The sequence below is a fragment of the Suillus fuscotomentosus genome, assembly GCF_016647785.1.
Source record: "Suillus fuscotomentosus strain FC203 chromosome Unknown F5891scaffold_128, whole genome shotgun sequence".
NCBI classification, from domain to species: domain Eukaryota; kingdom Fungi; phylum Basidiomycota; class Agaricomycetes; order Boletales; family Suillaceae; genus Suillus; species Suillus fuscotomentosus.
The window spans coordinates 77,913-105,575 of NW_024539640.1; the positions used below are offsets into that span (position 1 = coordinate 77,913).

Sequence of the window (27,663 nt, forward strand, 5' to 3'; positions counted from 1 at the left end):
ACTGGATAAACGAAACGAATTGATTATCGGCCACCAGGCGGGATCGTTTGAGACTAGCGTCATTTTTGCGGGAGGATATACTAGTGCGAGCAGCGAACCTGATGAACATATAGCAATGGCTTTCTTCCTAGATATAATAGTACCTGCATTGGAGACATCGGCATGATGGAGATGAATGTACGTTCTCGCCACAAAGCCCTTGATTAACTCGGAGTGAAGTATCAAGATTCTTAGTAAGATCGTGATACCGAACCAAAGTAGGGTTTAGTTGAGGAGCTGCCAACCTAGTATCACTCGCAGGAATGATCAAACAAAGGTCGAAAGCAGTTAATGAATCGTGATGTCGGGGAACTCTCGTAATTTCCTTGCGATGCACGATTGATGCATTTGTAAATTTAACCATTGAGCTGTAATAACTGGATGACACTTACGCGATGCAAAAAAAATGATAAGGGTTATGCACCTCTGATGCGAATCGGAAAGCGATGCTACAACGCACCGTGACTGTACATTAAAGTCAATGTGTCGGCCCTGCATCAACTTTTGCACAGCCAGTGGACTGAGACTGGTCTGCTGAACTTAGTATACGACACTGCCCCCAGCTCAAGACAGAAATGAGAGCACATGGTAAAGAACACGATTCCGATGGGCCTGTATGCATATGGCCAGAGGATTGTGCAGGAAATCCGGCTACGAGTCCACGTACATGCTTGTTTGACTTCCAGTGGGACTCGGAAGCCCACTAAACAAGGCGCGAGCTGACCTACCCTGAACCACTCACGTGACCAGGCATGTCCACTGAATTCATGTCACGGTTTTGAATAAATTCCTTACCAGCTATTCGGAATGATGCGTCGGTCGAACAAATCACACAAGGTGCGCACGGACTTGATCATTGACTACATATACATAGACCGGTTATCCAGGTTCCAAATGTTAAACTTAGACCCGCTCAACCACGATCCAGCCATGCTCACCCAATGGACGTGCCATATGACCACAGCTCAGACTCCGAACTTGTCCCTCCCAATGCGAGTATGGTTGATCTGTGTCCTAGACCGTTCAGGGGTGTTACGCTTTGCGCGACGGGTCCAATGGATAAGGTGCGTTGGTTCTGGTCGGGCTTGTGAGAGATAGTGGTGAAGTTAACAGTATGTGGGAAGGCTACCCTGTTCAAACAGGCATTTGAACTCGGCGCGACATCTACAAGTGACTTTACGGACAGAGTGACTCACTTACTAGCGAATAGCCATGGCGGAGCCAAGTACGCGGTGAGATTATCCACAGGTGCCTCTTGTCTTTGTTTAATCCTATTCATATGGGTGTAGTGCGCGTTAGAACGCAAAATACCCATCATGCGTCCCGAATGGATAACAGATGCACACCAGGTTTGGTTGCGTGGAGATGACGTAGATCTAGCAGAGGTGAGCACAACATAATCGTCGATAACACACTCCTAACGTCTGCAGACTGTTTCTACGCATCGCCTTCCCATCTTCTCCGGCGTCACACTCTCATTATCAGGTATTGATGACCTCGAGCAGCGCGCAAATATAAACCGCGCCCTAACTAGACACGGTGGGATATATGTCAAAGCCATCGAACGCCCTGTCAAGGTGACACATCTACTTTGTGCGGGCGACAATGAGACCGAGAAGATGCGCTACGCTGATAAATTCAACAAACGTGGCGAGGCGAAAATTCACGTCGTCTGGGAGGAATGGTTCTGGGACTGCTTGGAATTCGGAGGACGCTTCGAGGAAAAGCGTTACGTCGTCACGCGGCCGAGGCCAGAGAGGAAGGCCATGAACGAAGGCAAGTAGACATTTACTCCATACCGTTGAAAATCAATTCACGCACAATAGAGCTCACTACCTCAATACCAGTTCACGACTCTGCCCCAGGCACGCACCCTTCGAATGCGATTCCTGTCGACGGCCATCTACCTAGGACGCCCGCCCCACTGAAACCAAGTCACGATTATGATCTGTTGGAGGAGGAGGAACCTGCATCCCTAGCACACACTCCCGTTCGCGCAGTGACGCTTCAACTCTGGGGCAGCCTCTTACGTCCACGGGGTTTCGAGATCGATCCAGTCGCGAACAAGCTCATCCGTAGTCCTTCAAAGTCACAGTCAATTGCAGGTCTGCCGATGTCGCCGATACGGTTACCGGCACGTCTTGCGCCTGATGTGCGAACGAGAACCGCAGAGAAGGTGATAGAATCCCAGGGAAAATCTGTAATCTCGTCTTTCAAACGTGCCAAATCATTTGCGCCGCCGGCAAAGGAGCCAATGACACGGCAGCCGTTCAGGCGGACAACCACCATTGCAGCTCTGGGACCTGGGGATGCAGAGGGGAGTGCAGCACCTTACCAACCTGAGGTGGAGAACTCTTCGATGGCGACACTCTTTGCAGGTTTCCACTTCCGTCTACTTGGGGAGGCAAAATGTGCGAATGTGCGCAATGCTATTGATCGTGGGAGAGGCGTGGTCATGGACGAAGATACTGACGATGTCGATTTCATTGTTGTGCGACTTATTAGGTGAGCTTCTACTCTCTCATATAAATGGGGCATCTTATGCACCGGATTGCTTAGTGGGAGCAAACTCTACCAGAACGAACCTGATGAGACCTTGCGCGCCAAATATCGCACGGAATGTTGGCTCGAACACTCGGTCTTCCAAGAGCGAATATGTGGACCGCACGAAAATATATCATTCAGGCCTCTTAGCCTTCCCTGTCCAATACCTAGTACGTGTCATGGCTGCCTGTACTCATTTTATGTGTTGACATGATCACAGACACCGAACAAATTATTCTAAGCCTTTCTGGACTTGATCAGTCTGAGCTATGCTGGACAAAGCGTTTGCTGCGGGCGTTGGGTATAACGCTTGCCCAGATATTCTCTCGACATTCGACGCACCTACTTTGCCCGAGTGCCTGCGGTGCCAAATACGACAAGGCAAAGGAATGGAACATCCCTGTCGTCGGCATGGCATGGTTAGAGGATATGGCGAAGGCGGGTAAGGTACCTGACATCAGCGAATATCTCATCGGCAACGTTGGCGACCGAGCGGCAAAGGGTAAGGCGAGGGATGTACAGATGGTGGATACCACCAATGCTAACAGTAAGCCAGTGTATCGTCAAACATTTAACGTCATTTTTATTGTTTTATTGTCACAGGCTTGCCTGTCCTTCCGTTTTTCGTGAAGAAGCCACATCTCTTACAAGATCTTCGGACACCTACTCTCCTTGACATGGAGCATGCCCCTCCGGCCATGTTCTTCGGCGAGTCAAATGGCTCACTCGACGACGCTCTGCCACAGTACAAGAGCGACAATGGGGCACGGTTTTCAGCCTCTCCGCCTCTTTTGCCACCGCAGAGTAGCTCACCCCCACACGAATATGTTGCTGTGCACCCCACACGCCGGAGACCTCTATCACCCTCTGAAGACCTTAATCCTCCAGTCCCATCCCTGGATGCCAACGGACGCATACCCTCCTCCACCTCACCCTCGCCGATGAAGCTTCCCCCCAGCTCAGATGCGCGGCTGACGTGCGAATCCTCGCCAGTGCGAGTACCTCATCCAAGAGACGTTGCCCGCGAGCTACAGGAGAGCCTGACAACGTTGCTCGGCAAGAGACAGGTATCGGAAGATGATGTTATGCGCCCAGGACAGCGGAAGGGCAAGCGGCCGCGCCCACTGCCGCGCCCCGGGGTTCGTCGGCAGTCTAGAGTTCCTTTCTCTTTCGTATTCATTTATCCATTATATGTAGGTACAATCCCGGCAAGAATCACGCGAGACCATCACTAGGGAGCCTCCGGCGCGACTTGTGCCGCTGCCGCAGCCCATGTATTACGACGCGATGAGCCTGCTGGACGGGAGCACGCGTCCGAGCGAGGATAGTCTGCGCGTGACATATGAGGACCCTGGGCAGGAGGCGGAGAAACGGAAGCTGATGGCTTTACTTGGGGATGAGAATGTCGGGAGGAAGGGCAGGAGGAAAAGCACGAGGATAGCGGGCTATTGATCGTGATGTACATTGGAGTGCCGTATCTCTTGTAGCGCGTATTAGTATATCATCTAGCCTGATCACATTAACATGTAGAACATTGGCAAAACTCTACAGGAGTCCATGGGCATTAATGGGGTAGTGGTAACCTGGGTCGTTGCCATCGACCCGCCGGGGGTTCGATTCCCTCTTAATGCAGTCGGATCTTTTTGCGGCGGAGGCCAACGGGGCTACTGAGTGCCAGAATGTTCCGTAATGTAGGTAAACTTGACTGCATCAGTTGCAATAACATAAGTTCAGTTACTCCCAGAAGCCTAGAACACTTCCGATGCCCAGGGCCAAGAAATTCGTCCTTCCTTAAGATGGTGACCCATACAAATCAAACACAAGGCAAAAGAGAAAACATAAGGGAAAGCCAAGTGAAGAAGCAATGGAACGAAAGAGGAAGAAGGCAATAGCTCAGAGAGGCAAAAGAAGCGGCGCTACAACAACCACACAAGAACGGAGAGCTGCTGGACCCCAATGTGGTCAATGTACCACCAGACGTCGACGAGCCTCAAGCTCAGGTCATCGTTGACGAAAATGGATTACGTGAGGTGGTTGATGGAAGTCACTAGTCAACCTCGGGAGAGGCGTGAACAAAGCGGAGTGAAGAGGCCATGGAACAAAGAAGGGAGAAGTTGTTAGCTCACAGAGAGGCAAAACAAGCGGCGCTACAACAGCTCGAGGACGGAGAGCTGCTGGACCTGACTCTTCAGGTCATCGTTGCCGGCGATGTTACAGACCTTTCACAACTTGAGCTTGAACATGCTCACTGATAAATTTTACGCATAGTCAGCACCTAGTATCCATCTTCCTAAACAACGGACCAGGCTAAGCCTTAGTATCCTCATCATATTTAATTCAGCTGATCAACGTTAATTTTCATAAGAATCACACGGTGCGCGAAAGAAGTGAAACCGATCTCACCTTCCATGCATTGGGTGTTAGGCTCTACGAGGGAAGCAGCTTGACAATTCGGTCCGGCGTGACAGTATAACAGGTAGAGTTGAGGTGTCAGCTGTGAAGTGAGCCGACAATCCAGTTCCGCAGCACTTCAACGTAGGTAGCCATCTGCCCAGGTCCAATATTTTTCCCGGACCGAACCCCCTGGGTTCGGTATATTCCTGGTACACGCGAACCGGTTCGAATCCAGTCGCAACGAAGCATCGAAGCCTCATGCACATGTTCCAGCTAGTGAGGATTCCCCATTTGCTTAGTACACTCATCCTTCGAATATGACCGTAATCTCAAATGATCGCAGTCGGTGGCTGTTCAACAATTTTAAAGGTTAGTCGCATGATTAAACTCCACAGCACGGAGCAAGAGATGTTCCAAAAGGTAATCGGCCTCCAGCAGACGCAGCTGCGGCAGAGCAGCTGGTGGGCTTCATGTTTGCGCCCTGGGTCATCTACTATCAGAAATCAGGGCTTCTTACGTGTTATAGGCTTATTTTCTCTCACATACAACTTCTCTTTCGGTCTAGCATGGTGATCTACCAGTGCTACTATACATCAAGTACTGGTCACCAATGCCATCTCATCAAGCGCACGATCGGATGCACCGAATATAGTGTGCTGCTGTCAGTGCCATGTGACAGACTTGCTGATAAAAAGCAGTTTTAGCAGCTGTTAGTAAGTTTCCAGCTTTGGCCAGCGATGCCCTGATACTTGGTACGATCAGCATAGCATCACGCTCAGACCTGTGTTAGGTCGATGGCCACTACACGGTTCCATACGGAACACTTCAACGTCATTAGCCTTTCCCGGCGTCCGTGCACTATTTGCGTGCATAATACTGGTTTGCAAATCAAACTGCGAGTCTACTTTGATTATCAAAGGCTTCCTCTTTTTGCTTGATTTCGCACCGCAATACTACTTCACCCGAGCAAGGGTCTTGAGGCGGGATCAAATATACATCTCCATCATGTTGATTTTGGTGATAAAACGGCTGAACGGTGGTATATCTAGCACGAACGCTATTGTCATACACCACTGACATTCCCCACTCGCTCATCCATCCCTCGAACATGACCTATGTCTCAAATGATCCCAGCTGGTGGTCGACAATCCATTTGAATATTTTTTTCAGCTATTGGACGGGTTGGTCACATCAGGATGTCTAGATCTAACATTGACATGCAGTTTCGCAGTGGTCGCAGGCGTCGTGGTGGTATACGATTGGGGTAAGCAGGACAGTGTTCGAAAATCGCTGATATTCTCATGATACATATTTCCATTTTTGACACTCGGACAAGAGGTACGTCGGTGTTATCGCCACAGCAGCCCACTCGCTAAGAATGGTGTCATAGATTGAACTCATCTGAGTGAGTGACAAGAGTCTTGTATCAGAAGAAAACAAGAGCATGCAATGAATTCGTGACAGAGACAACGTTGGTCTCTCATGACTGTGCTGTATTTGATTGTTCGTACCTCATGTTGTGCTTTAGCGTGGTGGGCAACTTGTGCTGACTCCAGCATGTTGTAGATACGCTATATTGGAATGCCATATTCTGTGTATGTGTCGAGACCAACATCTTTGCGCTGTGCTAATAGCTCATCTCTGACAATTAGTGTCCATCTTCTGGGTATGTCTCATATGTGCTGTTTTTCATTTTTTCTGACCGGAGAGACACAGAAACTATGCCATCGATATCGCTGACAGATGCAGTAAGTATTCTGCAGCCATCTCATTCCCATCCAATCAATACGCTCATATGTAGGGGTGAGTAAGATTCCAATCATCGAACTTGGCTCAACATAATGACTCGATAGGTGTAAGTCTGAGTTTTTGATACCAGTGTGAGGGTGTGCACTGATTGGGAGTGTTAGGCACTATCACGGACTACGCAGTGAATGGCACAAACTTGGCCTTGACTGCCATGTTGGGTGGTAAGTGACCCAGGTGTAATACCTCTGTGATATTGACCCGACTGACACACGATGCAAGTCATCATGATTGCTCGGTTGTATGCCATGTATCAGGGATCTAGAACAATGCTTAAGTTCCTTGTTATTAACTTCCTGGCTGTAAACATTGCCTGCGGAGTAATCACGGCAATAGGACTCAATGATACTGTAGCAGGTAAGCTTTACTTGTTGGCTTGAAGAACACAACTCACAGGACAAACACCAGAGGAGTTGAGACTCTCTGGCATAGATATGTACGGTTTTGAATTTTACGGGAATGACCGATTTCTTATATCAATGGTTTGGATGCTCAACACTATTTGGGAGGTCCTCGCACTGTGTCTTTCAGTCTGGAGTGCTGTGAAACACTTCCGGGACCTGCGACGACTCGGTCCATCGACAGGATCGACCATCGGGGACTGTTTCAGAGTGCTGATACAATCTCACGTTCTTTATTTTGCAAGGTGAGCTTGTAATGTGAACGCGGTTATATTTTCTGCTCAAGTTCCGCACATGTTAGCTTTGTTGGTGTCTCTTGCCTTCAGCTTGCTACTAATCTCTCTCCAGAGCTTGCGGTGCGCCGAGCTGTCGCTGGCATCCGCGTGTAACCACTACTCATCATTTCTGTAGAATTCAACTTCTATTGGAGCTCTGGTACTCACTTGTGCTCTTCAAATTTTATTGGTCATCCAGATGTTTGTGCTGGGACCACGCCTCATCCTGAGCGTTCGAGAATACCATGCCAAACTTGTGGCATACTCCAACGCAGAAACTAGCATGAATTCGATTATTTTCCAGGAGCGTGTACATGTATCGACTAGCAGTACTGTGTAGGGAAATGCTTGCCGAGTGGTCTGCAGGGAGGAGAAATTTGGTCGAGGACTCGTCGTGGTATTTATTTAACATATGGTGTTTCGAAGTATATTTAAAAGGTCCAGGCAAACCTATTTCGTGTTGTATCACTACTGGAACGAAGCATCCGCACTTGAACCAAGTGGTAAGGCGAAATCATCCGGAACGTCTAGTAACCAACCTGGTCCTTGATGGCCGGTGTTAAAATACATTTCATTCGCGCTCAGGATAAGGTCAGTCTCAATGTGTCTGCTGTGCAGCGGAGGAAGTATGAAGCGCTGCGATCCAAGTTTGCTGGCCTTCCTGTGCGAACGGGAAAGGGTGTCAATTAGAAGTGAGCTATTAACAGTATCACTATTATAATGGGACGTGACGAGAAAACTACCACGTGCACAAGCCAAGATACAGGCAATCAATTCGTGCGCGTGAGTATTTGTCGACTCTACGTAAGGAGATTTGGCTTAAGTTACTTGCACTTTTTCTGGTGCTTAAAATGACTCGATGAACCGAACCTCACGAACAGAGACAAAGTAGCCAAGAATCTGAGCACTATACCCGTGTCCCAGTGCTACCCAAATAGACACGGAACTCTTCCGGATTGTATAAAAGAACTCTACCATAGTGAGGCATCATAGCTCTTTATGCTATGTCGTCTCCGCAGAGCAGGCCATTGCTGCTATTCCAGTTGCTATAGGGAACGGTTCGTCATATCCTGAGATGGTGACATACGTTGCTCTAGTCTGGCACGCTCGAGAGTACAGGTACAGTCTTATATCGCTACTAAATCCATTATCATACATTTTGTTCGTGATGAGAGTAAGTGTCCATTATCCAAAGATGTAGAATGTCCACAGGCACTGATATGAGAATTGTTCGTTATGTCGTGATCTGGTCAGCATCGGTCAATTCGTTTGTCCTCTGACGTCCTTTCCTTGAGGGTATCTCCAGATGTCATGTTCAAGATCTGAGCAACCGGCCAGACTGAGAATATAAAATTTCATCTACTGTGGCGCAGCGTGTTGGTTCACCCACCTGATTGGTCGAGTAGCTAATGATAAACGCGCAGTGCGACTCTTCATGTCCCTGAGTGCAGTAGTCGTCCAACGGCGCAGTCGATTCCATGCTGTTTTTAGGCGTAGCTTTGGTAGGAAGCAAGTATTGGAGGATTCTTGTTTCTCGATCCCTTCGCCCCTCCCATCGGATTTCGCTTCGGAAACCCATCCTAGAAAATGTGGAGACTAATATGTAGAGATGCCATGAAACTCATAGACAGATCGAGAAGAAAAAATGGGATAGCACTCACGTCAGATTGGACAGACTTTATTGATTCTTCACTACAGGCGCCCATTGTTATCGTCGACGGTTTATTTCCGGAGTATGATGCTGGCTTCGACATAGAACTCGGTATCTCCACCACTGTCACACTCTCTGCACTCAATGAGTCCTGCAGTGTGATGTATTGAGCAACCTGCTAGTGAGGACGGTATACAAGTCTAGCGCTCACATCAATCCGCACGATGTTAAGAACATCTTGCTGCATGTCGTAGTTCATGGGCCGTCGAGAGCGTTTCAATGACGGGCGTGATACCATCCGCGTCCATAAGTTTGCTTCTGACATTGGATCTGGGTCAACAATTGTAGTGCAACATGAAAGGCCCGGTCTGGATCCTGATGGTACTTGCTGAATCTAGAGGTACGATCAGGCACGGCCCTCATAAGCTTCTCGAATGCTAAATCGCGTTTCGCGAATACATGCCTCAGGTATCCGGTAGACCCATTGATCATACGAGGGAGGTCCACTGGAGCATCGGCTTGTGAGAGATGGCCCTCCCACACCGAGGGTGGTGGAGTGTGGCTGCTGCCGATCGTAACTGGAGGAAGGCGGCGGTACTACGAAACTTGTCCTTGGACACTCTCCGAATGTGAAGTACTTCTCCAGGTCATCTTCAGTCAAAATTCCTCCCCGCATGGAAAAGCTGAGCGCTCGTAAGTAAGATGATGCTGTCGAGAACTTTACGCAGAAGACTTACGGAGCCGGGTTGGACGAGGTAGGGATACGCAGAATCACAAGCTGTTCGAAATTGAAGGAGTTATATTTTGAAATTGTTGTTCCCGCAGGATTGCATGAGGCTGATTGCACAGGAATCCCGCGATAGTGTCATTAATATTGTGCAGGTTAACTTGGCTACGACATTTCTGGACCCGGTAAGGGATGACCGTCCGGCCTCTTCTGCATGTACCGGTCCAGACGCCCTCGGCACCGTTAGTAAAATGCCATGTGACACGTCCCTCCACACTTTTCGATGAGAAGAGCCCCATGGATGACGGCGAGATTTTAGCTTAGTGAGAGTGTTCGGCTGCGAGCGCAGCCACGATCGTGAGACTGACTCATCCTTAGAATGATGATGATAGTAGCCCATCGATTGAATCACCGATTCATGATACTGACCCTGTGTCGCTTGCTAATGTCCCAGTGAGTTAGCTATGATGCTACCAGTGTCTGAACTAATAAGTTATACGCCTATTACCTCAACACGGGTTCTATATTATGGCAATGACCTGTGATAATAGAAAGCTGGAGTTTGGCTGAACACTTTGCCTAAACTTAGAGGTGAAATTAGACGCCCCAGAGAAGCACATTCGAAGATCTTGGAACTTGGAAGCGGGAATCCAGATCCTAGAGAGTATACATTATATATGTCGCGAATCTTAGGCTAATGCGCTTAGCTTAGCTGATGATTCAAGGCCAGGCAAACTGCCCGCGGATGCTCACGGAGATACATTTATGCTACTTACAAATACCTCGAGTGACCAAGATGAACGAACAAAACGGAGAACATGCACGTGCATAAGCTTGCTGGCACAATGCAATTGGATATCAAACGAAATTAAAAAAATCTACCACTCCCCGTCTTACCGCACATGTTACAACATCATGCCCAAGTGCAGGCTGGAATATCGGACAATGAGACATGTTGAGGTCGATCTTGAAGAGAATGCGGTAGAACTCAAGTTCCCGCAATATACCCGTGTGGCAACGGCGGTACAGCTTGCTACTGGAGGACGTCCATCATTCTAACGTGAGTGTGATGACGAGATCCAGGGTGTGCGCCTCATGTATAGCTCCAAGAGCATCTGCGTGGAGCATGAATAATTGACATCTGTGAGGAGCAATCGGGGTGACGGGAAAATCTGCGATGCATTCGTGGTGTCGTGGGACTGCGGTATCGGACTGGGGGGCAACTCATGGTACAGCAAAAACGGCAATTATAGTTTGCAATGCTTGAGCTGTATGTCAACGATCAATCAGGTAGTCAGACACGCTCATCTGGTCAAAGCGGTGTGGATAAGGCACAGACAGCAAGTAATAGAAATGATTGTGACTTACGGTGGAGCCACGAGGCATCTGCTTCGAAAGATAAAAGCCGCATCACGAATTTCATTGTTCCGATGAAAGACAACATGATGGCAGAGAGCGAAAACAGACACCACCTGAAAAGGTTATCGAATCTTCAAATAACAATAGAGGCATATAACTAAGGGAGAACCAATAATAAACAAGAGGATGAGAAAGGACTCCAGTCAATGGAATAACGTGACCTTTAGTTTGTGAAGCGGGTGAGTGCAGAACGAAAGAGTGCGAGATGAACGGACCTGGTCATGAAGTTTCCCATGCAAGCTCTCCCAGTTTTGTGCCCTGTACCTGGTACCCTCTAGATGCCTTCCTCTCCTTCCTCTGCTCTGACTGAGAGCGCACAGCCTTTGCTGGTACATTCTCAACCTCGACTAATTCCTTCACTTTGAGAATTTTTCCTGCAGCTTCTGGACTGTGGACATGGTACACGGTTTGCATACGTCTATGCAGCCCGAGTGCTACCAAGGTTTCCTTCTTCCGTTCGCCTAGTGCAATTGCGGAGCGGCGGAGAGTAATTTTGAAGTGGGTGTTTGGTTCTGATTTAGACGCTACTTTTGTTTGTACCACCGTCGCGAATGACCGTGACGAAGGCCTGAATATGTTGTTCGATGTTATGCGGAACAGCGACGCCATAGTCCTTGCAAAGTTTCAGTCGATGCGGCAAAGGGCAATTTGGATGTTCGCTTACTAATCAAGTGTTGAATGGTCCAGATTGGGACGCGTTGGGAACTCCTGATTCACGATTGTCGAGATGAGCTCACTATATCGCTCTGCAATTAGTGCCCGAATAGCAAAGTTACCACAGCTACCACCAAGCTACGAGGACGATGATGAAAAATCCGAGATTTCTGATGGAATCGGCGAACTCTCGACTGGCATGGGGCCACCTCCACTGTATGTCACCTTCCATCAGAGTCCAATCCTGTCTTGCTCATTGTTGGATAGACCACGGCCAAGCACATCAACCAGAAAGCCAAAACCACCAAATCCTGAATTCAAGCCTTTGAGTCCTGCTTCATACTTTTCTCAGGCATTGCAGATATCGCTCCCTACCCGAGCCCTCGACGTTCGGGTGTATTACACTCCTCCGAAATACGACAATGGAGGTGTTATAGTATTCCACCACGGTGCGGGATATGCGGGTACGAGCTTTGCATGTCTCGCGAAAGAGATAAGTGAGGTCATGAGGGATAATGTCGGTGTCCTGGCCTTTGATGCCAGGAGACATGGTATGTATTCGCTTCAGGTGGATGCTGAATATTGATCGTCTTTTCAGGAAAGACAACATCGTCTCAGTCTGATGAAGATCTTTCGATCGGTGTCCTTGTTGATGATTTTTGTGCTCTGCTACAGACGATATACCCAGATGTGGCAGCAGCTCCAAGTTTAATGGTAAGCTTTATTCTTCCTTCTATGCAAATTGAATTAACGACGCTCTGGATAGCTTGTTGGACACAGCATGGGAGGATCTGTCTGCGTTCGCGCCTGTTCCATACTTCAGCAACGCAAATATAATATTGCAGGAGTGGCCGTTTTGGATGTGGTAGAAGGTACCTATTACTACATCAAATCCTGTAATTTACACGAGTCTGACCCATCACCAATAGGCACAGCAGTCGAAGCGCTGCCTCATATGCACGCGATTCTCAATTCTCGACCCGAGGGTTTCGATAGCGTCGAAGAAGCAATCGAGTGGCAGTACGTGTTTGGCGTCGCCTTTCGTAAATGCTATATTCACGTTTGCTCATACAGCGTCAATACGGGCCTTATCCACAACCCCACTTCTGCCCGTGTTTCGATTCCATCTATCGTCGTTCCTGCAGATTCTACTCTTACGCCCAGTACGCGTTCAAATATTGGATTCAAATACAAGTGGCGTACACCACTCCGGTCGACGGCGCCATACTGGGACAGTAAGCCTACGCTTACTCCCTTGACCTGCACCACCTGCTCATATAAGTTTTCTCCCAGGCTGGTTCCCGTCTCTTTCGTCCTTATTCCTCGGGCTTCGCTCCGCGCGTCTCTTAGTATTAGCAGGTGCAGAGCGCCTTGATACGACGCTCATGGTTGGTCAGATGCAAGGCAAATTCTGGCTCGAAGTCATGGCTGGTTCGGGTGTGGGACATCTCGTGCACGAGGTTCGTCGCTTACTTGCGATAGACGCTTACTCATTTATGTTGACGTGGAATTAGGACGATCCGACGAAACTGGCAGAGATTCTGGCAGATTTCTGGAGGCGCAATGAGCGCATCGTGGTTCGAGGTAATGTCATCAAGGCGGTCGGGGAGGTTTAGAGGAGTTAGACATATCAATCAATGTATCTTTGGTTGTGCGCGTTGACCTGAATCACAGGCTCAGTGCAGGACATAAGTAATATGAACTTTGAAGACGGCCGCATTATTGGGTCAAAGCTTGCTGCACCCATAAGGAGACATCTCATTAGGATTCTACCGGCACTCGATCATCCGTCTGAATACGATAACAGCAAGAAAACTACTTCTATTCAGGATCTTCATGTGTACAGAACCATAACTCGATTTCAGGGCTTTATACATATGATTCTACTATACAGCGGACATACTGGGTCAACCTTGCTCTGAGCACACAGAAATTGGTGCAAGAAAGCCGTCATATCAGAGTCCACACGGTTTTACCATAGCAACATCGCTCTCATCCATGCGCCGATGCACATTGAACCCAAAAATCAAGTAAGGTACGTCGGATAAACATGCTGATACGAATAGAACCGAGATCTTTCATCCAGCTGGGTCTCATGCAAAATGCAATAAGGTCAAACCTACAGTGGTCGGGCTGGGACCGAGTGTTAGCTGGGTTCGAACGCTGGCGAGTTTGCCGTTGCGAAACTGGTATTAATGAAGGAATGTTAAAGTGCCAACATAAATCAATGGCAAATTGAATATTACAATGTGATAGCAAAAATGAGTGAGTGTAAAACGAGCGAGCGGGTCGTATGATGCAGTGAGGAAGAACAAATTGCGAGGGAAGGCGATGCTAACTGCCGCTCAGCTGCCAGTTCCTTACGGATTTAATTTGTCGTAGCATAGGTGTACTCAGTGGTGGCGAACCCGACTCGAGAGTTTGTCGTGTCGAACACCGAGTAAAACCGCTCGCTGTGGAAGAACAATTCAGTATTTTATTTTCTTGGAAAAAATCGTAGCTCAACGTACAGGAAACAGTATCCGTTCGTGAAATCGTCGCCAGAACCGCTGGAACTCCCAGTGCTACTGACGATCAGGTATATACCATCGGTGGTACCGCCAATGGCGCTGTTCAACGATCGAGGCCAGATTTGCGCATTCGGGGTGAGCTCATAAGTGACCCCGCCAATAGTGAAATACAAGGATGACAGTTGGTCGTACTGGTCGGATGAGATCTTTAACAAGTCAGTGGCCTCATCGAGGGTTCCCCCCGTGGCAGACTGATACTTGTCGAAGGCATCTGAATAGTGGATTAGAAAGGTTCTCATGTCGTACAGGACACCTACCGGAGGCAATGTAAATCAAGGTGGTTCCGGTATCGACGATACCAGCTGTCTCATCTAGAATGAGCGTAGACCCATAGCTGATGGATTGATCAATGCCCCAATATGTACTCGCTTCATACGTCGATGTGATCGGCACGTAGCTGACGTCTCCAGTGATTTTGGAGGCGTCATAACCACCGAATGTGAGCTCGCCACTGCTATCAGCGGAGGAAGCAGGTGCGAAGAACACTCCTAGTACTTCCGAACCAATCGTTCCCTGCTTATAGAGGTTGTCCGTCACAGTTGCAACTTCGTATGTATTGCTGACGGTGCCCTGCGTTAAATCAACTGGTCCAAGGCCAATAATTCCATCCAGGCCATCCATCCCTGAGGATTGAGATGCGACGCCAATAGATTGGTTGTCGATGACCAGATCAGAGCTGAGCGTCACGGTGTCTGTATATTCCTCTCCAACAACACTCCCACTGCCATATGGAATAAACTGGAAACGGTTTGACAAAATGTATGGGCCACGTAGAAAGAAACACTCACGAATTGATTGCCTGTGTCATGGCTTGTGGCAGTCTTCTCGTAAGCTTTGTTGGCCCCGATCCAGGTATTTGAGCTTCCCGTGTCTACCAGGACTGTGTCTGTATGAAATCGACAATGCGTCAGATAAAGAAATTGCAGAAGCACGAGGAGCTTACAGTACGTTGCTGGACTCCCCACGCCGATGTCAGCGGTGTATGTTGTCACATCGTTGGTTACACTGATGGAAGAGCTGCCGCCAGCTTGTCGGGCTTGGATTCGAGCTCTATCTGCAGCCGCGATGTTCTTGATCCCGTACGAGTTTATTCTAACGGCGAGCTTAAGAGTAGCCGGGCTTGACGCTGTCCGAGGATGAGGAAAAGCGCTCGCTGACAGAGAGAAGAAGACAAGCGCCGGCAGGGCAAGAAGAGATGAAAGCGATCTAGTAGAGGGAACCATCTTTCCGATGGCGTCCCTCCTACTAGCATCTGGGCCGTTTTATATGGTGGTCGGTAGAAGTATTATGACGTTACTCCAGGAACATCATTGAGGCGAACAATAGCAAGGCTTTTCAAAAGCAAGTACATTGACTGCTTGAATGTAACTACTAGCCCCGGGGCTCTTTGTGTGATGGTATGTCCCATGAACTCATCTACGCAGGAAATGGGTGTCGGTTAGTAGATGGCTGCAGGGGAAGTCTGAAAATGACCTTTGAATGGCCTGCAGGATTTTATTACAGAACCTGTTTAGCAGAAACCTGATCAGTAATTCACCGAGAAAGGCGTGATTCTGCCTTCAGCCCATTTGAACATTTATTTTACATAACGTAGATTTTTTTAAAGTTCAATGTTAACGCAGACCCACTAGTAGTAGCTTGATTGATCAAACAATTGCGTGGTTTGCATTGATGGTGGAATGTTCTATGACTAGTAACCCGTGTTAGCCCACGTTACACTGAGTCGGACCCGTTTACCTGCTCGGCTCTATCTGCCAACTCGTCTAGATTCATGTCAGTAGGCCTGATTCGCCTGAAGGCTGTAGTAATACTGAAGTCATCATCATGCGTGGTGTGGGGGTGGCTAATGCGCCGACTGCAAACTATTGGAGCAATTCAAATATTGTTGGTGGGTATTCCGGTTACATGGGTGACCAAGAGTGACCAAGAGTGTTCTTTCTCTACATTTCTATAATTGGCTGGCTCCTCGACTGACTTTTTCGTGAAACAAAGTAATCAAAGACCTTATTCAGTGTTTTGAGGATCGATAGCTTTCGCCACAGCACTATGAGGTCAAAACTTGCTCCACTCATAAAAAGACATCCCGTTAGAATTCTACAGGCACTTGATCATTTGCATGTTCGCCTGAACTTTTGAATGGTCCAAATTTGGACGCGTTGGAACTCCTGATTCACGATTGCGTTTGTCGGGATGAGCTCACTATAGCGCTCTGCAATTAGTGCCCGAATAGCAAAGTTACCACAACTACCACCAAACGATGAGGACGATGGTGAAAAATACAAGATTTCTGATGGAATCGGCGAACTCTCGACTGGCATGGGGCCACCTCCACTGTATGTCACCTTCCATCAAAGTCCAATCCTGTCTTGCTCATTGTTGGATAGACCACGGCCAAGCACATCAACCAGAAAGCCAAAACCACCAAATCCTGAATTCAAGCCTTTGAGTCCTGCTTCATACTTTTCTCAGGCATTGCAGATATCGCTCCCTACCCGAGCCCTCGACGTTCGGGTGTATTACACTCCTCCGAAATACGACAATGGAGGTGTTATAGTATTCCACCACGGTGCGGGATATGCGGGTACGAGCTTTGCATGTCTCGCGAAAGAGATAAGTGAGGTCATGAGGGATAATGTCGGTGTCCTGGCCTTTGATGCCAGGAGACATGGTATGTATTCGCTTCAGGTGGATGCTGAATATTGATCGTCTTTTCAGGAAAGACAACATCGTCTCAGTCTGATGAAGACCTTTTGATCGATGTCCTTGTTGATGATTTTTGTGCTCTGCTACAGACGATATACCCAGATGTGGCAGCAGCTCCAAATTTAATTGTAAGCTTTATTCTCCCTTCTATGCAGATTGAATTAACGACGCTCTGGATAGCTTGTTGGACACAGCATGGGAGGATCTGTCTGCGTTCGCGCCTGTTCCATACTTCAGCAACGCAAATATAATATTGCAGGAGTGGCCGTTTTGGATGTGGTAGAAGGTACCTATTACTACATCAAATTCTGTAATTTACATTTACACGAGTTTGACCCATCACCAATAGGCACAGCAGTAGAAGCGCTGCCTCACATGCACGCGATTCTCAATTCTCGACCCGAGGGTTTCGATAGCGTCGAAGAAGCAATCGAGTGGCAGTACGTGTTTGGCGTTGCCTTTCGTAAGTGCTGTATTCATGTTTGCTCATACAGCGTCAATACGGGCCTTATCCACAACCCCACTTCTGCCCGTGTTTCGATTCCATCTATCGTCGTTCCTGCAGATTCTGCTCTTACGCCCAGCACGCGTGCAAATATTGGATTCAAATAAATACAAGTGGCATACACTACTCCGGTCGATGGCGCCATACTGGGACAGTAAGCCTACGTTTGCTCCCTTGACTTGCGCCACCCACTCATACCGATCTTCTTTCAGGCTGGTTCCCGTCGCTGTCATCTCTATTCCTCGGGCTTCGCCCCACGCGGCTCTTAGTATTAGCAAATGCAGAGCGCCTTGATACGACGCTCATGGCTGGTCAGATGCAGAGCAAATTCTGGCTCGAAGTCATGGCTGGTTCGGGTGTGGGACATCTCGTGCACGAGGTTCGTCGCTTACTTGATGAAAGTTGGCTGATGTATGTTGACGTGAAATTAGGACGATCCAACAAAGCTGGCAGAGATTCTGGCAGATTTTTGGAGGCGCAATGAACGCATCATGGTTCGAGGTAACGTCATCAAGGCGGTCGGGGAGGTTTAGAGGAGCTAGACATGTCAATCAATATATATTTGGTTGTGCGCTTTTTCTCGCAGTGTAATCGTTGCGCGCATCGACCTGAATCACAGGCTCAGTGCAGGACATAGGTAATATGAACTTTGAAGGCGTTATTATTGGGTCAATTCCACTCATAAGGATTCTACTGGCACTCGATCGTCCGTCTGAATATGATAACAGCGAGATCAAAACTATTTCCAATCAACATCTTGTGAACAGAACCATAACTTCAATATCAGAACTTTATACATATAATTCCGCAATACAGCGGACATACTGGGTCAACCTTGCTCTGAGCACACAGAAAATGGTGGGAGGAAGCCATCATATCAGAGTCCTAACGGTTTTACCATAGCAACATCGCTCTCATCCATGCACCGATGCGCATTAAGATAAACATGTTGATACGAATAGAACCGAGATCTTTCGTCCAGCTGGGTCTCATGCAAAATGCAAAAGGTCAAACACACAGTAGCCGGGCTGGGACCGAGCGTTAGCTGGGTTCGAACGCTGGCGAGTTTGCCGTTACGAAACTGGTATTAATGAAGGAGTGTTAAAGTGCCAATGTAAATCAATGACAAATTGAATATTGCAATGTGATGCCAAAAATGAGTGAGTGAGTGAGCGAGAGTGTGTGTAAAACGAGCGAGCGGGTCGTATGGTGCAGTGAGGAAGAACCAATTGCGAGGGAAGGCGATACTAACTGCCAGTTCCTTACGAATTTAATTTGTCGTAGCATAGGTGTACTGAGTAGTAGCGAACCCGAGTTGAGAGTTTGCCGTGTCGAACACCGAGTAAAACCGCTCGCTATGATGGAAGAACAATTCAGTATTATATTTTCTTGGAAAAAATCGTAGCTCAACGTACAGGAAACAGTATCCGTTCGTGAAATCGTCGCCAGAACCGCTGGAACTCCCAGTGCTACTGACGATCAGGTATATACCGTCGGTGGTACCGCCAATGGCGCTGTTCAACGATCGAGGCCAGATTTGCGCATTCGGGGTGAGCTCATAAGTGACCCCGCCAATAGTGAAATACAAGGATGACAGTTGGTCGTACTGGTCGGATGAGATCTTTAACAAGTCAGTGGCCTCATCGAGGGTTCCCCCCGTGGCAGACTGATATTTGTTGAAGGCATCTGAATAGTGGATTAAAAAGGTTCTCATGTCGTACAGGACACCTACCGGAGGCAATGTAAATCAGGGTGGTTCCGGTATCGACGATACCAGCTGTCTCATCTAAAATGAGCGTAGACCCATAGCTGATGGATTGATCAATGCCCCAATATCCACTCGCTGGAGATGTCGATGTGATCGGCACGTAGCTGACGTCTCCGGTAATTTTGGAGGCGTTATAACCACCGAATGTGAGCTCGCCACTGCTATCGGAGGAGGAAGCAGGTGCAAAGAACACTCCGAGGACTTCCGAACCAATCGTTCCCTGCTTATAGAGGTTGTCTGTCACAGTTGCAACTTGGTATGTATTGCTGACGGTGCCCAGCGTTAAATCAACTGGTCCAAGCCCAAGAATTCCATTCAGACCATTCATCCCCGAGTATTCAAATGCGATACCAATAGATTGGTTGTCGATAACCAAATCAGAGTTGAGCGTCACGGTGTCTGTATATTCCTCTCCAATAACATTCCCACTACCATATGCAACACACTGGAAGAGGTCTGACAAAATGTATGTGCCACGTGGAGACAGACACTCACGAATATACCGCCTGTGTCATGGCTTGTAGCAGTCTTCTCGTAAGCTTTGTTAGCCCCAATCCAGGTATTTGAGCTTCCGGTGTCTACCAGAACTGTGTCTGTATGAAATCGACAATGCGTCAGATAAAGAAATGACAAGGACACGAGCAGCTTACAGTACGTTGGTGGATTCCCCACGCCAATGTCAGCGGTGTATAGCATCACATCATTGGTTACACTGATGGAAGAGCTGCTGCCAGTTTGTCGAGCTTGGATTCGAGCTCTATCTGCAGCCACGATGTTCCTGGTCCCGTATGAGTTTATTCTAACAGCGAGCTTGAGAGTAGCAGGGCTTGACGCTGTCCGAGGATGAGGCAAAGCGCTTGCTGACAGAGAGAAGAAGGCAAGCGCCAGCAGGGCAAGAAGAGATGAAAGCGATATAGAGGGAGCCATCTTGCCGTTGCGCATCCTACTAGTACCTGGGCCGTTTTATATGGTGGTCGGTATCATGACGTTACTCCGGGAATATCATGGAGGCGAACAACTTGAGCAAGGCTTTGTGAAAAACAAGTACGTTAACTGCTTGAAATGTAACTGGGCCCGGGGCTCTGTGTATGGAGACCATTTCCTGCGTAGATGAGTGTCGGTTAGTAAGTGGCTGCATGCGGGCATGACCTTTGGATGACCTGCAGGAGTTTGTTACAGAACCTGTTTAGCAGAAACCTGATCGATAATTCCCTGAGAAAGGCGTGATTCTGCAATTTTAGGCTTGCTATAGCCCATTTGAACATTTATTTACATAACATAGATTTTTTTTTTAAAGTTCAACATCTGTTAGTTCTGAATCCGAACGCAGAGTGAGCCACTAGTAGTACTCAGCTTCATCGATTCAAACAATTGCGTGAGCCCACGTTACACCAACCCTGACTCAGTCGGATCCGTTTACCTGCTCCGCTCTATCTGCCTACTCGTCTAGATTCGTGTCAGTAGGCCTGAAGGCTGTAGTAATACTGAAGTCATCATGATGCGTGGTGTGGGGGTGGCTAATGGCAATTAGCTGGATAACTCACGCGGGTATTCCGGTTACTTTTATATGACTAAGTGCTCTTTCTCTACATTTCTATAATTGGTTGGCTCCTCGACTGACTTTCTTGGAAAACAAAGTAGTTGATAATCGGGCTGGGACTGGGCGTTAGCTGGGTTCAAACGTTGGCGAGTTTGCCGTTACGAAACTGGTATTAATAAAGGAATGTTAAAGTGCCAATGTAATCAATGGCAAACTGAATATTACAATGTGATGGTAAAAATGAGTGAGTGAGCGAGCGAGTCGTATGGTGCAGTGATGAAGAACAAATTGCGAGGAAAGGCGATGCTAACCGCCGCTCAGCTGCCAGTTCCTTGCGAATTTAATTTGACGTGGCATCAGTGTACTGAGTGGTGGCGAACCCGACTCGAGAGTTTGTCGTGTCAAACACCGAGTAAAACCGCTCGCTATGGAAGAACAATTCAGTATTTTATTTTCCTGGAAAAAATTGTAGCTCAACGTACAGGAAACAGTATCCGTTCGTGAAATCTAAGCCAGAACCGCTGGGGCTCCCTGTGTCAGCGATGACCAGGTATATGCTGTTGGCATCACCGCCAACGGCGGTGTTCAACGATCGAGGCCAGATTTGCGCATTCGGGGTGAGCTCATAAGTAACCCCACCAATAGCGAAATACAAGGATGAGAGCTTCTCGTACTGGGCGGACGAGATCTGTAATAAGCCAACGTTCTCATTGAGGGTTGCCCCCGTAGCAGACTGATATTTATGGAACGCATCTGAATAATGGATTAAAAGGATTCTCATGTCGTACGGGACACCTACCGGAGGCAATGTAAATCAAGGTGGTTCCGGTATCGACGATACCAGCTGTCTCATCCAAAATGGGCATAGACCCATATCTGATGGATTGATCAATGCCCCAATATTCACTCGCTGGAGATGTCGTTGTGATCGGCACGTAGCTGACGTCTCCAGTGATTTTGGAGGCGTCATAACCACCGAATGTGAGCTCGCCACTGCTATCGGAGGAGGAAGCAGGTGCAAAGAACACTCCGAGTACCTCTGAACTAATCGTTCTCTGCTTATAGAGGTTGTCCGTCACAGTTGCAACTTCGTATGTATTGCTGACGGTGCCCTGCGTTAAATCAGCTGGTCCAAGGCCAATAAGTCCCTCCAGGCTACCCATCCCTGAGGATTGAGATGCGACGCCAATAGATTGGTTATCAATGACCAGGTCAGCGTTGAGCGTTACGGTATCTGTATATTCCTCTCCAGAAACGGAACTACCATCGCCATATCCAACACTCTGGAAACGGTTTGACAAAATGTACGTGCCATGTAGAAACAAACACTCACGAATGTATTGCCTGTGTCCCGGCTTGTAGCAGTCTTCTCGTAAGCTTTGTTAGTCCCGATCCAGGTATTTGAGCTTCCCGTGTCTACCAGGACTGTGTCTGTGTAAAATTGACAATGCGTCAGATAAAGAAATGGCAGGGACAGGAACTGGACAGAAGCAGCTTACAGTATGTTGGTGGATTCCCCACGCCGATGTCAGCGGTGTATGTCATCACATTATTGATTGCACTGATGGAAGAGCTGCCGCCAGCTTGTCGAGCTTGGATCCGAGCTCTATCTGCAGCCGCGATGTTCTTGATCCCGTACGAGTTTATTCTAACAGCGAGCTTGAGAGTAGCCGGGCTTGACGCTGTCCGAGGATGAGGGGAAGCACTTGCTGACAGAGAGATGAAGGCAAGCGCCAGCAGGGCAAGAAGAGATGAAAGCGACCTAGAGGGAACCATCTTACCGATGGCATCCTTCCTACTAGTACCTGGACCATTTTATATCGTGGTCGGTAGTAGAAGCATCATAACGTTACTCCGGGAACATCATGGAGGCAAACAATAGCAAGGCTTCGAAGCAACTACGTTAGCTGCTTGAAATGTAACTAGGCTCATTGTCACGAGATATATGTCTTATGAACTCATCTATGCAGGAAATGAGTGTCGGTTAGTAAGTGGCTGCAGGGAAGTCTGGAAATGACCTTTGGATGACCTGCAGAATTTTATTACAGCACCTGATCAGTAATTTACTGAGAAAGACGTGATTCTGGCTTCAGCCCATTTGAACATTATTTACAGTAGATTTTTTTTTAAAGTTCAAGTGATCTGGAAGTTCTGAATTCGAATGTGTCGGAACGCAGACGTGGGCCAATAACTTGATCAGCCGATCAAGCCATCAAAACGATCGTGTGACTTGCATTGATGGCGGAATATTCTATGACTAGTAACTTATAACCGACCCTGGACCCGTTTGCTTACCTGCTCCGCTCTATCTACCAACTTGTCTAAATTCATGCCAGTAGTACTATAAAGTTCAAAGTCGGCGTGGTGTTGGGGTGGCTGATTATGCCCCGACTCTGATTCAGCGTTTTGAAGATCGATTACCAGCGCATTATGAGTTCAAAACTTGCTCCACTCATATGAAAACATGTCCCATTAGGATTCTATAGGCGCTTGATCATCTGTCTGAATATTATGATGCTGATAACAAACCGACTTCTAATCAAGATCTTCCTCGTGTGCACAGAACCATACAGTGGACATAACGGGGCCAACCTTATGCTGAGCACACATAAGATGCTGGAAGAAAGTCGTCATAGTCCGGTCGGTCTTACCGTAGCACCACTCTCAACCATGCACCGATGCACATTAAAGACAAAATTCAAGTAAGGTACGTTGGGTATATATGCTGATACGAATAGAACGGTGATCGTGCGTGAAGAGGAATTTAATTTGTTGTAGCATCGGTGTACTGAGTGGTGGCGAACCCGACTCGAGAGTTTGTCGTGTCGTACACCGAGTAAAACCGCTGGCTATGGAAGCACAATTCAGCAATTTATTTGGCCGGAAAAGGTGACTTGACGTACAGGAAACAGTAGCCGTTCGTGAAATCTAAGCCAGAACCGCTGGGGCTCCCATTGTCAGCGATGACCAGGTATATGCTGTTGGCATCACCACCGACGGCGGTGTTCAACGATCGAGGCCAGATTTGCGCATTCGGGGTGAGCTCATAAGTAACCCCACCAATAGCGAAATACAAGGGTGACAGCTGGTCGTACTGGTCGGATGAGATCTGTAACAAGCCAACCTCCTCATTGAAGGTCGCCCCCGTGGCAGACTGATATTTGTTGAAGGCATCTGAATAGTGGATTAGAAAGGTTTTCATGTCGTACAAGACACCTACCAGTGGCAATGAGAATCAGGGTGGTTCCGGTATCGACGATACCAGCTGTCTCATCCAAAATGGGCGTATCCCCATAGCTGATGGATTGATCAATGCCCCAATATGTGCTCGCTGGAGATGTCGATGTGATCGACACGTAGCTGACATCTCCAGTAATTTTGGAGGCGTCATAACCACCGAATGTGAGCTCGCCACTGCTATCGGAGGAGGAAGCAGGTGCGAAGAACACTCCGAGGACTTCCGAACTAATCGTTCCTTGCATATAGAGATTTTGCGTCACAGTTGCAACTTCGTCTGTATTACTGACGGTGCCCCGCGTTAAACCAACTGGTCCGACGCCAAGAAGTCCATCGACACCATCACCTATTGAGGTGCTAGATGCGACGCCAATAGATTGGTTGTCGATAACCAGATCAGAGTTGAGCGTTACGGTGTCGATATATTCCTCTCCAGAAGCGTATTTCTTTTTGCCCGACTCGTCGCCGTATGCAACATACTGGAAACGGTTTGACAAAATGCATGTGTCACGGAAAAACAAATACTCACGAATGTATTGCCTGTGTCCTGGCTCGTGACAGTCTTTTCGTAAGCTTTGTTGGCTCCGATCCAGGTATTTGAGCTTCCGGTGTCTACGGAGAGTGTGTCTGTATGAAATTGGCAATGCATCAGAAAAAGAAACTGAGGAGCACAAGCAACTTACAGTACGTTGCTGGGTTCCCAACACCAATGTCAGCGGTGTATATCGCCCCAGTACTGGTCACAGTGATAGAAGAGCTGTCGCCAGCTTGTCGGGCTTGGATTCGAGCTCTATCTGCAGCCGCGATGTTCTTGATCCCGTACGAGTTTATTCTAACGGCAAGTTTAAGAGTAGCCGGGCTTGACGCTGTCCGAGGATGAGGGGAAGCGCTCGCTGAGAGTGAGAGGAAGGCAAGTGCCGGGAGGGCAAGAAGGGATGACAGCGATCTGGAAGGAAGCATCTTCTTGATGTGGCATCCTTCCTAGGCGAGCCATTTTATATGGTGGTCTGTAATGAAAGGCATCAGAACGTTATTCTGGCAATATCTGAATCACAGAAGCGAACAATAGCAAGATTTCGAAATCACTACGTTAACTTGAAATGTGACTGGGCCCGGGGCTGAGCGCTCATCGCGTGGAGATGCATTCTAGTCCCATGAAATTCATCTATGCAGGAAATAGCTGTCGGTTAGTGAATGGTTGCAGCAGAAGTCTGAAAACGACCTTTGAATAACCTGCAGGATTTATGTTAGCAAAAACCCTCAGTAGTGGTACTAGTGTCACTGTGTCACTGAGAATTTTCAGGCGTGATTGGCAATTTCAGCTCATCTGAACATTATTTACGTAACGCTCACTTTGTTCATTTTAGTTCTGTTCCAACTCGGAGCCTTGATTGGTTCCGACACGAGGTGACACTCGAGTCCGAGTACATATGTGGTTACTGGTACATAAGTACCCTGTTCCAACTCGGAGCCTTGATCGCTTTGAGTCAAGATTCTGCTTTCGCCACTGGCAGGAAACGGAGTGTCTATTTGGGCTCATTCAACTTATTAGTGGGTGCGTGAGACAGAATATTTTTAAAGCTTGTCTGACTTCAATGAAGGATGCAGAAACGGACAACATTTCTAACTCGTCGTTGTTGTTCACGAGTGCGAGGATGTTGATGCATTGATGGCTGACAGGGACGGTGACATCGACGCGGGCTCGTGTTTTCGAATACTTGTGTAATGCCGATAAATTATAGGACACAATGGTACAATCCTCCATACCTGAGACATTGATGCTGTTGAATAACTCGGCAACAGCGTATGCGGCACTGTCAGCAAGATAATATAGAAAGCAGGCTTTGGTGGAGAATGATGATACCCGGAGTATGGCACACATGGTCAGTCAAAACTTATACCGCCACAAAGCGCGATCACACTTAACAGTTGTACCATGCGCAAGTGCAGGACACAAAGAATGAATGCTGCCTTCCCCATGTGTCGTGGGCTATCAGGAGCTGATCAAGCACAATCTCTGGCTAGCGCTTGAGACCCGTATGTCAACTGTCTTCCTGATACGGTTCAATAGTAGGCCTCTGCCCAATGTGGACTAGTAAGCATCAAGGATTAATACCAACGCTATACCGTGCCTGCCATGTATCGAGCTAACCGTAATACGTCACAGGGCCTTGGTTATATGTCTAATTTATACCCCACCATAACGCGTTAGAGGAGGTCAGCCACTCCAACACACAGGCATCCGATGATGGGCCACTGGTTGCTAACTTTGCAACTGCGGCGGTATGTCACTCACGATCCACGCCATACGGTTGCCTCTATATACACAGATATAGTTTCGGTGTTCAAGAACTCATCGATGCACTAACCAAGCTCAGGTGCTTACCAATGAAGCCGTTCAGCCTTTAAAAAGAGTTTCAAGATTGGCCGCAGCACTTCAAACCCCATGTCTCAGTGCTCTATGATGCAGACGCTTGTCCTGTACGACGCCCTCTCCAACCTACCAGGCAATAACTTTTCAGCCAACCCCGCAAAGCCGAGGTCAGTAATTCATATTCTGTATGTCACACTTTGATATCTGACCAGCCTGCTGGGCCCTAGGTTCGTTTTGAGCTACAAGGGTCTTCCGTTCGTGACCGCCTGGGTCGAATACTCAGACATCTCGATCGCTATGAGGGCCATCGGCGCAAAGCCAAACAAACGCTCAGACGGCTCGGATTTTTGCACTGTTCCCGTCCTCAAAGACCCCAACACCGGCGCCCTCATCAGTGACTCCCTCGAAATCGCCTCCTACCTCGAGAAGACATATCCTGAGAAGGCCATTTTTCCCAACAACTCAGAATCCTTGATACGCGAGTTCAACTCCGCCCATATCAGACTCATTCTACCTGCTTTTAAGTCTATCTTCGTACGCTCCGCAGGAATATTGAGTCCCGCCAGTGCTAAGTTCTTCATCAAAGTTCGTTCCATAGACATCCCGCTGCCTTGGGATGCGACTTACGATAAAGACTGGGCCCTACTAGAGAAGGGGTTCAATACTACTTACGAATGGTACCAGAAGACAGACGGGAAGTGGTACATGGGTGACACTTTTTCGTATGCAGATATCATTGTAGCTTGTTATTTGCTGTGGTTCAAACGAGTACTGAAGGAGGATGAGTGGGTCAGGATCAGTTCTTGGAATGGAGGGAAATGGGCTCAAGTTCTCGCAGATGTTGAGAAGGAGTGCGGATTAGCGTAGGAGACTGCGTGTAGTATTATAGCAGTTTTTTCGGAGACATTGAGAACAATGATAAATTCCTTCAACAGGACGACCCAGCCTGGCCACCGTTCACGAAATGTGCACCACGTGTCTGGCTTAGATCAATGTTATGTGGGCCTGGACCTCCTGAGCCTGAGATTGGACTAACTTACTAATAACATGGATAGC

The 27,663-nt window shown here is 48.0% G+C and overlaps 10 protein-coding genes and 1 non-coding gene across 11 annotated transcripts; 5 read left to right on the forward strand and 6 right to left on the reverse strand.

Annotated features, from left to right (window-relative positions):
- Window positions 1-768: 768 nt before the first annotated feature.
- Window positions 769-4,074, forward strand: F5891DRAFT_1069726 (uncharacterized protein). The gene is made up of 11 exons (XM_041363250.1): window positions 769-789; window positions 838-876; window positions 927-1,103; window positions 1,164-1,271; window positions 1,329-1,424; window positions 1,470-1,815; window positions 1,866-2,544; window positions 2,599-2,753; window positions 2,804-3,130; window positions 3,187-3,722; window positions 3,781-4,074. The coding sequence occupies exons 2-11, from the start codon at window positions 847-849 to the stop codon at window positions 4,033-4,035; spliced, it is 2,709 nt and encodes a 902-aa protein (XP_041218083.1). The 5' UTR covers window positions 769-789; window positions 838-846; the 3' UTR covers window positions 4,036-4,074.
- A 70-nt stretch (window positions 4,075-4,144) lies between these two features.
- Window positions 4,145-4,215, forward strand: F5891DRAFT_t123. Its single transcript has one exon. It is a non-coding gene; the product is annotated as a tRNA-Gly (tRNA).
- Window positions 4,216-8,317: 4,102 nt separating this feature from the next.
- F5891DRAFT_1069752 (uncharacterized protein) lies at window positions 8,318-10,196 on the reverse strand. Its single transcript, XM_041363251.1, has 6 exons — window positions 9,848-10,196; window positions 9,574-9,793; window positions 9,322-9,504; window positions 9,121-9,261; window positions 8,850-9,055; window positions 8,318-8,798 (listed from the first exon to the last, which is right to left on the reverse strand). The coding sequence occupies exons 2-6, from the start codon at window positions 9,784-9,786 to the stop codon at window positions 8,720-8,722; spliced, it is 822 nt and encodes a 273-aa protein (XP_041218084.1). The 5' UTR covers window positions 9,787-9,793; window positions 9,848-10,196; the 3' UTR covers window positions 8,318-8,719.
- A 900-nt stretch (window positions 10,197-11,096) lies between these two features.
- Window positions 11,097-11,913, reverse strand: F5891DRAFT_90682 (uncharacterized protein). The gene is made up of 3 exons (XM_041373559.1): window positions 11,472-11,913; window positions 11,206-11,353; window positions 11,097-11,145 (listed from the first exon to the last, which is right to left on the reverse strand). Exon 1 carries the CDS (start codon window positions 11,863-11,865, stop codon window positions 11,476-11,478), a length of 390 nt encoding a protein of 129 aa, XP_041218085.1. The 5' UTR covers window positions 11,866-11,913; the 3' UTR covers window positions 11,097-11,145; window positions 11,206-11,353; window positions 11,472-11,475.
- Window positions 11,914-11,949: 36 nt separating this feature from the next.
- On the forward strand, window positions 11,950-13,642 carry F5891DRAFT_1069758 (Alpha/Beta hydrolase protein). Its single transcript, XM_041363252.1, has 8 exons — window positions 11,950-12,126; window positions 12,178-12,461; window positions 12,509-12,624; window positions 12,677-12,782; window positions 12,840-12,930; window positions 12,985-13,145; window positions 13,204-13,370; window positions 13,425-13,642. Exons 1-8 carry the CDS (start codon window positions 11,984-11,986, stop codon window positions 13,524-13,526), a joined length of 1,170 nt encoding a protein of 389 aa, XP_041218086.1. The 5' UTR covers window positions 11,950-11,983; the 3' UTR covers window positions 13,527-13,642.
- A 481-nt stretch (window positions 13,643-14,123) lies between these two features.
- F5891DRAFT_90774 (acid protease) lies at window positions 14,124-15,870 on the reverse strand. Its single transcript, XM_041373577.1, has 5 exons — window positions 15,424-15,870; window positions 15,269-15,366; window positions 14,738-15,218; window positions 14,421-14,691; window positions 14,124-14,363 (listed from the first exon to the last, which is right to left on the reverse strand). The coding sequence occupies exons 1-5, from the start codon at window positions 15,701-15,703 to the stop codon at window positions 14,279-14,281; spliced, it is 1,215 nt and encodes a 404-aa protein (XP_041218087.1). The 5' UTR covers window positions 15,704-15,870; the 3' UTR covers window positions 14,124-14,278.
- An 815-nt stretch (window positions 15,871-16,685) lies between these two features.
- F5891DRAFT_1069765 (Alpha/Beta hydrolase protein) lies at window positions 16,686-18,346 on the forward strand (the record flags this gene model as incomplete). Its single annotated transcript, XM_041363253.1, is given in 9 exon segments — window positions 16,686-16,813; window positions 16,865-17,148; window positions 17,196-17,311; window positions 17,364-17,469; window positions 17,533-17,623; window positions 17,678-17,772; window positions 17,901-18,067; window positions 18,120-18,261; window positions 18,281-18,346. Coding segments are annotated over 8 exon segments (1,089 nt in total), but the record flags the coding sequence as incomplete, so codon positions are not given.
- A 612-nt stretch (window positions 18,347-18,958) lies between these two features.
- On the reverse strand, window positions 18,959-20,383 carry F5891DRAFT_1197670 (acid protease; the record flags this gene model as incomplete). The annotated part of the gene is made up of 5 exons (XM_041368517.1): window positions 18,959-19,043; window positions 19,104-19,374; window positions 19,421-19,901; window positions 19,952-20,049; window positions 20,107-20,383. 5 exons carry the CDS (start codon window positions 20,381-20,383, stop codon window positions 18,959-18,961), a joined length of 1,212 nt encoding a protein of 403 aa, XP_041218089.1.
- A 953-nt stretch (window positions 20,384-21,336) lies between these two features.
- F5891DRAFT_1197671 (acid protease) lies at window positions 21,337-22,772 on the reverse strand (the record flags this gene model as incomplete). Its single annotated transcript, XM_041368518.1, has 5 exons — window positions 21,337-21,421; window positions 21,479-21,749; window positions 21,796-22,279; window positions 22,330-22,427; window positions 22,496-22,772. The coding sequence occupies 5 exons, from the start codon at window positions 22,770-22,772 to the stop codon at window positions 21,337-21,339; spliced, it is 1,215 nt and encodes a 404-aa protein (XP_041218090.1).
- Window positions 22,773-23,411: 639 nt separating this feature from the next.
- Window positions 23,412-25,477, reverse strand: F5891DRAFT_1069775 (acid protease). The gene is made up of 7 exons (XM_041363254.1): window positions 25,456-25,477; window positions 25,383-25,398; window positions 24,917-25,314; window positions 24,763-24,860; window positions 24,217-24,712; window positions 23,900-24,170; window positions 23,412-23,845 (listed from the first exon to the last, which is right to left on the reverse strand). Exons 3-7 carry the CDS (start codon window positions 25,191-25,193, stop codon window positions 23,761-23,763), a joined length of 1,227 nt encoding a protein of 408 aa, XP_041218091.1. The 5' UTR covers window positions 25,194-25,314; window positions 25,383-25,398; window positions 25,456-25,477; the 3' UTR covers window positions 23,412-23,760.
- A 962-nt stretch (window positions 25,478-26,439) lies between these two features.
- Window positions 26,440-27,491, forward strand: F5891DRAFT_1069778 (uncharacterized protein). Its single transcript, XM_041363255.1, has 3 exons — window positions 26,440-26,524; window positions 26,633-26,774; window positions 26,835-27,491. Exons 2-3 carry the CDS (start codon window positions 26,698-26,700, stop codon window positions 27,472-27,474), a joined length of 717 nt encoding a protein of 238 aa, XP_041218092.1. The 5' UTR covers window positions 26,440-26,524; window positions 26,633-26,697; the 3' UTR covers window positions 27,475-27,491.
- The last annotated feature ends 172 nt before the right edge of the window (window positions 27,492-27,663 follow it).

Excerpts from the sequence above, each read along its gene's own strand:
- F5891DRAFT_90682 (XM_041373559.1), bottom strand. The coding sequence starts at position 11,865 with ATGGCGTCGCTGTTCCGCATAACATCGAACAACATATTCAGGCCTTCG.
- F5891DRAFT_90774 (XM_041373577.1), bottom strand. The coding sequence starts at position 15,703 with ATGGTTCCCTCTACTAGATCGCTTTCATCTCTTCTTGCCCTGCCGGCG. Across the intron at positions 15,367-15,423 it reads GGGGAGTCCAGCAACGTACT|ACACAGTCCTGGTAGACACG; the intron begins GTAAGCTCCTCG and ends GATTTCATACAG. Across the intron at positions 14,364-14,420 it reads ACGAACGGATACTGTTTCCT|CGAGCGGTTTTACTCGGTGT; the intron begins GTACGTTGAGCT and ends GTTCTTCCACAG.
- F5891DRAFT_1069758 (XM_041363252.1), top strand. The coding sequence starts at position 11,984 with ATGAGCTCACTATATCGCTCTGCAATTAGTGCCCGAATAGCAAAGTTA. Across the intron at positions 12,127-12,177 it reads GGCATGGGGCCACCTCCACT|ACCACGGCCAAGCACATCAA; the intron begins GTATGTCACCTT and ends ATTGTTGGATAG. Across the intron at positions 12,462-12,508 it reads CTTTGATGCCAGGAGACATG|GAAAGACAACATCGTCTCAG; the intron begins GTATGTATTCGC and ends TCGTCTTTTCAG.
- F5891DRAFT_1069752 (XM_041363251.1), bottom strand. The coding sequence starts at position 9,786 with ATGCGGGGAGGAATTTTGACTGAAGATGACCTGGAGAAGTACTTCACA. Across the intron at positions 9,505-9,573 it reads GGGTCTACCGGATACCTGAG|ATTCAGCAAGTACCATCAGG; the intron begins GCATGTATTCGC and ends TCGTACCTCTAG. Across the intron at positions 8,799-8,849 it reads TTAGCTACTCGACCAATCAG|TCTGGCCGGTTGCTCAGATC; the intron begins GTGGGTGAACCA and ends TTATATTCTCAG.
- F5891DRAFT_1069726 (XM_041363250.1), top strand. The coding sequence starts at position 847 with ATGATGCGTCGGTCGAACAAATCACACAAG. Across the intron at positions 3,131-3,186 it reads GGATACCACCAATGCTAACA|GCTTGCCTGTCCTTCCGTTT; the intron begins GTAAGCCAGTGT and ends TTATTGTCACAG. Across the intron at positions 3,723-3,780 it reads GCCCACTGCCGCGCCCCGGG|GTACAATCCCGGCAAGAATC; the intron begins GTTCGTCGGCAG and ends CATTATATGTAG.
- F5891DRAFT_1069778 (XM_041363255.1), top strand. The coding sequence starts at position 26,698 with ATGCAGACGCTTGTCCTGTACGACGCCCTCTCCAACCTACCAGGCAAT. Across the intron at positions 26,775-26,834 it reads GCCAACCCCGCAAAGCCGAG|GTTCGTTTTGAGCTACAAGG; the intron begins GTCAGTAATTCA and ends GCTGGGCCCTAG.
- F5891DRAFT_1069775 (XM_041363254.1), bottom strand. The coding sequence starts at position 25,193 with ATGCTTCCTTCCAGATCGCTGTCATCCCTTCTTGCCCTCCCGGCACTT. Across the intron at positions 24,861-24,916 it reads TGGGAACCCAGCAACGTACT|ACACACTCTCCGTAGACACC; the intron begins GTAAGTTGCTTG and ends AATTTCATACAG. Across the intron at positions 24,713-24,762 it reads AGGACACAGGCAATACATTC|TATGTTGCATACGGCGACGA; the intron begins GTGAGTATTTGT and ends AACCGTTTCCAG.